Source organism: Sinocyclocheilus anshuiensis, unplaced genomic scaffold (assembly GCF_001515605.1).
Source record: "Sinocyclocheilus anshuiensis isolate Anshui unplaced genomic scaffold, SAMN03320099.WGS_v1.1 scaffold446, whole genome shotgun sequence".
Lineage (NCBI taxonomy): Eukaryota > Metazoa > Chordata > Actinopteri > Cypriniformes > Cyprinidae > Sinocyclocheilus > Sinocyclocheilus anshuiensis.
In genome coordinates, this window is record NW_015544247.1 from 160,842 (window position 1) to 169,050 (window position 8,209).

The window sequence follows — 8,209 nt, forward strand, 5'->3', positions numbered from 1 at the left end:
AAAAAAAAAAAAAAAAAAAAAAAGGCGACAGTGTGTGAGAATTATGATTACATACATATTTATCCATTTATACTATATATGCATTTTTTTTCATTAAATAAAAACTCTGACACAAAAATCTCTTTAATTAAATTTCTTTAAAAATACAAATAAAAAAATCATTCTTAATTTTCATTCCTGATTTTGCTAGGCCTTTATTGGAAGGTCAAGTGCAAATCTAAACTATTGGCTTGAATGGGCCAGCAGAAATTAAAATCCATATTGTTGAGCCCTGTTTATCATCCTTTAAACTGTGCAACTTGTTTTAAATAGTGTGCATTAAAAAGGGAGGAAGTATGGTTTTGGGAAAAAAATTGATGTGTGTGTGGATATGGTGTCAGAAAGCTGGCGCTGTCAAAGCTCAGTGGTCTGTGTCTCTCTGGTGGAGGAGAACATTTCTGTGGACAGTCAAGCAAAGAGAGAGAAAGAGAGAGAGACAGAGAAACAAGGCAAAGAGAGAGCGATATTACATAAGCATTTGCATATCTGAATATGCTTCATGTGACTCTGATGACTCAACTAATGTCACTAAGTGTTCCTGCATCTGCAAATACACACACACACACACACACACACACACACACACACACGTTACTATTAGTCTAACCATTTTCTAGTATGTTTTGCAACCAGAATTCCCTTATTTTTCCCATTAGATTTAATTCCATTTATATTTCCCTGTGAGCACAAACTCACCTTATATATTAAACTATTTACACACACACACACACACACACTCATAAACCTGAACATGCTCATGTTAACACGCACATTCCCTGTGTACGTTTTAACTGCAACAGCTTGACCTACTTTTAACATAACAACATAAATAATAAATATTAATGCAGCTCTTTCTATGAACTAAAAAGCTATACTTCAAAATTCCTGAAACGGTGATACAGTTTTAGCTTAGCGAGCTAGCTTATTGTTTCTTGTTTAGAGTCTCTGCTAAAAGCTACAGCATCTTTCAAATATTATAAGCTGTATAGTTCTGCTGCACCAACAGAAAAGCATGTGTAGGTGTACATATACATCTATATATACTGTATGTGTGTGATTCACTTTAGTCCAAACATACACGAGGAAGAAGGCATAATGTAAAAAAGAAAATCTGATCTGATCTTTGCATGTTCTGTGCATTTACGCACATCTCCACACATGCTTAGTTTGCATGTAAGCATGAGTGTGTGTGTGCATAAGATATAGTCAGGAATCCATTTTGTCATCCTTGGCTGTTCCTGCATTTTGTGAGAGGGAATAAGGCAGCAGAGGGTCATGTGACCTGTGAGAGGAGACAGATCAAAGTGTGAGAGCATGAGCGTCTATGTGTGTGAGATTACATGACATGGAACAGAGAGAGATTTTGTTTTTAGATGGGGTGCTTTTGGGAACCTGAGCTATAGGCAACACCAGCGAATAACATTTTGGATGAAAATCAGTCTATTTAGGCCCGTTACCACTACATTTATGATTATCATACAGCCCTTTTCATTATCAGAATCAGCTAACATGCTTAAAATGATCAAAAGCTACATTTTCTTATGGCTCTAGAGCACATTTGGTTTGTTTATTCTTAAAGTCAATGTCAAATGCCATTAAAAAACAATTTTTCTCCCACAAACTGACGTCCCAGAATGATACGGGATATTCCAACAGGAAAAAAAAAAAAACTTGATCGTCTGAGCCAAAGACAAAGTGATATTTTACATAAACTCTTTATTTTGCTTATCTATGGATTATATAGGGATTGGAAAAAAAAAAAAAGACTATAAACAATATTATTATAATAATTAATTTTAAAACAAGACATGTAGGTGCTACATTCTTTTCATAAAAAAATGCTTTTTTACTTAAATGCTACATTTTACAAAATGTTACTTTTGATGAATAATTATAACTTTATTAAATTGTAAATATTTTTAATTTAAAATATTGGGAATAATATAAAAGCATTAAACTGCACATAAGATGAAAAATATAAATAATATCAACACGCAAAATCTTGACATTCACATCACATTTGTGCATTGACTTTTTCTTTAAAAAAAAAAAAAAATCTCTCAACATTATTTAATCTGGGCCATGAAGAGATGAATCTCAACCCCCCTCCCCAAAAAACATAACCATAAAAAATAAATAAATAAAATGTTGATGTCTGCAGCATAACACAAGTAGATAAACAAAGAAAATTCATAAACTTCCATTCAAATCCCCAAAATAACTCCTCGGAGAAAGTGCTTCACTGCAGCAGAGTTGTACCTCTACTCTATCTTCCTGCGTCTCGCTCCCTTTCACTACTGAATAAAAACTCTTTGATGTTCTGCAAATTCCTACATTTTATTACAGCACCCCTCCCCTCCTCAACCACAGCGCTTAAAAGAGTGCTTCTTCCTCTCCCACTCCCGCGTTTCCTTCTCCCTGACTGCCCTCACTGATGGCAGAGTTTTGGGAGACTCTGATGGAGTGCAACTCTCAGTGGATGCTAATAATTCATTTCCCGTCTGCGTGTGATGTCGGTGCCTGATTCATCACCTGAATTTGACCTGATGGAAGTGTCCTTAAAAAGGCCTCATCAATCTCTTCACACTCATCACGTCTGTCTTTCATTTCAGTGTCCCTCTTCAAATTCTCACTCTCCACTGCCAGACAATCAGCTGTGCTTTTCCACAGTATGACGGATGCACACACACGTCCGCTCCTCTGTATTTGAACAAGACTCTGGACTAACATGTCTAATCTCATCACGGCTGCTTATGTAACCGAGCCGTTCTTCGAAACCACTTCTGATTCGCTATGCCCACAGAGAGAGATCAAGCATCAACTGCAGGGAAAGGCTATGAAGTCTGGGAAATGTGAAGCCCTTTTAATAAACGCATTTAAAATAGATTTCATGCGATCTGGAGCCATTCGTTCTACACAAAAATCTTCATGTTGCATGTAATATCACCTACTGTACAACATTCACATACCATACAAAACACTAGAATTTACAATACCAGTTCTCAAAACATACTTATTATTTTTAAGCAATTCATACTTATATAATTAATAATATAGCAAGGATGCATTAAATTGCTCTTAAGTGACAGTAAATACATTCATAATGTTACAAAAGATTTCTATTTCAAATAAACATTTGTTTTGAACTTTCTATTCATAAAGGATTTACTTATCCACAAAAATATTAAGCAGCACAACTCTTTTTAAGAGAAGTGTTATTTAAGCACCAAATTAGCATATCAGAATGATTTCTGAAGGATCATGTGACACTGAAGACTGCTGAAAATTCAGCTTTGCCATAACAGGCATAAATTACGTTATAAGTTATTATGAATTTTGTGATAGTATTTTTCCAACATTACTGTTTATACTGAATTTTTGATCAAATAAATGGAGCCTTGGTCAGCTTAAGAGACTTCTTAAGAAATCCTACCAACCCGAACCAACATTTATTTATTACATTTTTAATTGAAGGTGCCTTAACAGTGCTCTGGCCCAGTTTAACCTCTGCTGACATGCAGTCTGTGGGTTGCAACCACTTCTGCCTCACTATATCTGTGTGTTTGTGTACATTTCAGCTTATGGGGTCACTGGGGCCATCAACAGCACGTCCGTTACGGTACCCTGATCTGATTGTGTCCCTTTAACCACAGCTGCCTCCTGCAAGCCTGACCTTTCACCCTGATGCGCACAAGGCCAAGGCCAATAGGGGTCACCCAACCTCCCTGCCCACGCCTCATTCCCCTCACCCCCAAATCACATTTGAGCCCTAGAAGCAAGACCGATGACATGAGGAGCAAAGGGTTACCGCAGGGATGGTTACCCAAGCTCCTGCATCTCACAAAACAAAGCATCATCACACTAGTTTGACAACAGGGATAACAGTTCAGCCATCCAGATGAGCTGCATTCATGAGCATCCACAAGCGCAGCTTTCTGACAGGTGTGGGCGGTCAGCGTTTGACAGTGGACAGTTTGAGAGCGGCAAAGAATGGAAAAGAGAGGTTGGAAATGAGACAGCTTCTGGAGATAAATCAGTGGATTTCAACTGTGGTTACATTTTATGAACTAAACTGAATTGCGCATTTATGTACATTACTGTTCAAAATGTTGGGGTCTCTAAGTTTTTTAAAAGAACTTTATGTTCACAATGGCTGCATTTATTTGATCAAAAATACAATAAAACTACAGTAACAACAGTAACACTGTAAAACATTATAATTTAAATTTGTTCATTTTATTAGATTTTTAATTACATTTATTCATGTGATGGCAAAGCTGAATTATCAGGAGTTATTACTCCAGTCTTCAGACATCATTCTAATATGCTGATTTTGTGCTCAATATCATCAATGCTGTAAATTATTGTCTGAAAATGGCATTTATTCAAAAATAGAAACATTATAAATGTCTTTACTGTAACTTTTGATAAATTTAATGCATCCTTGCAGAATAGAAGTATTAATTTCTTTTACTGGCCCTAAACTTTTGAATGGTAGTGAATCCTTATTTCTCACTAATGTCCCCTCTAACGCATAATATAGAAAAATGACATAAACCATGAATGAGAATAGTAAAAATGATTTATAAATAAAAGTAAATAATGTTATTATATATATATATATATATATATATATATAAATCCTAAAAATGTAAATAGTTCTCTTGTAGGGCTTCTTGTAAGAAGTAAAATAATTATTTTGAACTAAAAACAATAAAAGTCTATGATATGTCCTCATTTAGATTAGCTAAATTAAATCTTCAAAAAAAACAGAAGTAATAATAAAATCTTAAGGAAAATCTAAAAATAAAAAACTTTTAAGTTTGGTTAAGTTTGAAGGGGGTAGGACTAGGGGTTATGAAAATATCCTTAATTCATTATAAAGAAACAGAATTCAAAGGAAAGTTTGTGTGTGTGTTTTGAGATACTGCACCTCCTGGTACATATGCTTGCTTCTCATGGCCAGCTCTTGCTGTCCTGGGCTGTAGGTGTAGATGGCAGAACGATACTGTGTGCCATGATCATTCCCCTGTGCCATTCCTAAAAAATACACACACACATATATATAAATGCTTTAGAGCCCTTTAAAAAACTCACACCCCAGGAATTTGCAGTCCTGTCACTGTATACATCAATCTTTTTAATGACGTTTCTATTATTAGCAAGCAACATCCAATTCTGTTCTGATATTGCTGCAAAAAAAGGATAGAAAATATGAAAAAAATAGCAGTCTTTGAATAATTTCCTCCTTGTTAACATATGGAAACATGTTTGTGTTTTCCAGTATTCCCTTGTCATTTGTCAGTGAATTTACTGTCTCTCTTGTATCTTTCTGCAGAACTGGATGTCGGCCATCTTGCCATGAGCTCTCTGAAGCCCTCTCTTCAAAGGCCAAAATACTGCATTCTGATTGGCTGATCCTCCAAAGTGCCAAAGCGACAGTCACTGACCTTCCCTGTGACCCTGAGGCCTGAGTGTCATCACAGCCACCAGACACATCACACAGCCAAGTTACAGTGGAAAATGTTTCTAGAAAGAGATTTGGACACTTAATTAACACTTGCCACTGCACAGGCAGAATATCCAACCAAACATTTACCAGCTGCAAACAAATGATGACGTAACTATTCTGAGACATTTTGCAAATACTTTTAAACACCTAGTGGATCAAAGTCAGTTAAAACAGGTGTATTATTAACTAACTATGGACATGATCCACCTACATTTGACAACCAGTGTCCACACACTTTTAGTCTACATTTTAAACAGCATAGGATTTGTAAGATTTTTTTTAATATTTTGAAATAAGTCTCTTATGCTCACCAAAGCTGATTTTATTTAAAAACACAGCAAAAATATTAAGATTATTACAATTTCAAATAACTTTTTTTTTTCTATTTGAATATATTTTAAAATGTAATTTATTCCAGTGATGAAGCTGAATTTTAAGCAGGCATTACTCTAGTTTTAGTGTCATATGATCTATGAGAAATAATTTAATATGCTGATTTGGTGCTCAAGAAACATTTCTTAATATTATCGATGTTGAAAACAGCTGTGCACTGAATATCAAAACCCTGAAATCTACCTCGTCTCATATGAGTAAAAAAGGAGTTAAAAACTAAAAGGAAACGATGAGCACTCAATGTACCGAGACAGGAGCGCTTCTTTTTTCAGCCTCCATCACAGTGCTTAGTTATTATTGATGATCCTCCCTGTTCAAGCTGAATAATATACAGAATCTCTCCTCTCAACACACAAACGGCGCACATGAACCGAGAGTGGAGAACGCTGCAGATGTGTCGTCAGCGCACAAACAGGGTGAGAGCAGAGAGCCGGGCAGAAGCTGACTCCATAAATGTCACACGCAGTCTCTCTCTCTCCATAACATGGCTCTCCCGCAGGAAAACTATTTCTGTTAATGCAGAGGTCAAGAAGCGTCACCCTTTGCTTTAGATGGAGGGAAGAAAGGAAAGATTTACTATGTGTACTTGTGAGTGAATAAGCTGTACACGCACACAGCTGAAAGCACACACACAGCATCATCCAGACAGATACCAATCCTCTAAGGCTGTTTTGACCAATCCAGACATTTCAAATATCAGCACTTATGTGGCTCTCCTGGTGGGATGACGAGGAAGGAGGGGAAAAAAAGATTGGAAGACTGAATGAAGGATAAGATGAAAACCACATATTTATTACTGTTCAGGTTTTTTGAAAATGCTTGAGGGATATTAGTTTTCAAGTCACAAGAAATAAACACAGATGTTACTTAAAGGGATAGTTCACCCAAAAATGGAAATCGTCATTACTTACTCACCCTCATGTCGTGCCAAACCTGTAACTTACTTTCTTCTGTAGAACACAAAAGAAAGGATGAACAGTGGATGTCAATGGTCACCAAAACGGTGTTGTTACTATCATTTTTAAAAATCCTTAAATACCAAATCCGTCATCAGTCACTTTTTTCAGTACTGGTTGATATTGGATATTCAATTAAATTACCTTTCTTGTCATGTAAATTCATCTTTAAAAACACTATAATTTAATAGTAAAAATAATTACTATTTAAATAAAAAATATACTTTTTTAAATATAACCTTTTTAAAGCATTTAAAATGACTGATTTAACTTTTCAAAACATTATAGAATTTTAATATTGGCTTTTTATCGGTTATCATCGAAACATGAATCATATTTCTTGGTGCTTTTTGCTCTTACAACAATTCTTGTAAGAGAAAAAAGTATACAACACTCTCAATTTCAAATAACCTAAAAAGCGCATATTAGTACCTAAAAGGTACAAAGGTGTAGGTTTTAAAAAAGGTACTGCCCTGGTGACAGATTTTGTACCTTTGTTTCCCTGAGTGAACGGAACACAGGTTTGAAACAACATGAGGGTGAGTAAATCATGACAAAGTTTATTTTTAGGTGAAATATCCCTTAAAATTAAAATACTAAAACATCAACAGTGTGTTTGTGATGTGAAGCCTGTGAACTGACACCAGAGATCTCTCAGTGTCTTTCAAAAGCTACATTTTCACTGTCGCACAAAATGTCAATCATGTGTCACACTGATGGCTCTGAATCTTAGTCTGCTTGGTTTATCACTTTACTCACGAACTCTGTGGCTTGCGTTTCTGTGACCGAAGTGCCTCTCAGTGTTTGTGGACAAAAACAACTTCTAAACACTGAGGAGGCTCAAATGTATGCCGACAAGAAGACACAAATTGACGTGTGTAAGGTATTTGTATTTTATAAAGGAAGTTCGGCTATTGTTTTGTTGATGATAAGTTGATGGAGTATGTCCACCTTTTGTGCTTGTGAAGGTGCATGTGTGATGCTTTAGTGAGTTTGTGTATGTTTGTGAATTTGAGTGTGTATGATGCAGGGAGTGTATGTGTGTGAGGGGTTGTTCAGAGCACTGTTTTGTGTGCCCTGTGGGTACGGTGAAGCAGTGTGCGTGCGAGAGCAGCCAACTAAGAGGAATGGTGCAGAGCTGGGTCTATTTTTACACCTCTTATGTAACACACATACACACACACAAGCTCACAACCTCATTCTTTTGCACACACACACAAATTCTTACATTCTCCTTACAAATAAAAACATGTTTAAAATGTGATGTAAATGTAATATGGTTTGTATATATATATATATATATATATAT

At 35.8% G+C, this 8,209-nt stretch overlaps 1 protein-coding gene across 3 annotated transcripts in view; it reads right to left on the minus strand.

Annotated features, from left to right (window-relative positions):
* The window catches only part of LOC107697700 (peptide methionine sulfoxide reductase MsrA 1-like), a 34,998-nt gene that overhangs the window by 1,730 nt on the left and 25,059 nt on the right, over window positions 1-8,209 (minus strand). For 2 of the 3 annotated variants that reach the window (XM_016498499.1, XM_016498498.1), the window contains one exon: window positions 4,973-5,079. In XM_016498499.1, coding sequence (XP_016353985.1) covers window positions 4,973-5,079 — 107 coding nt within the window. Of the gene's footprint in view, window positions 1-1,230; window positions 1,322-4,972; window positions 5,080-8,209 lie in introns of those variants that run through there. The other variant, XM_016498500.1, reaches the window with a different exon arrangement.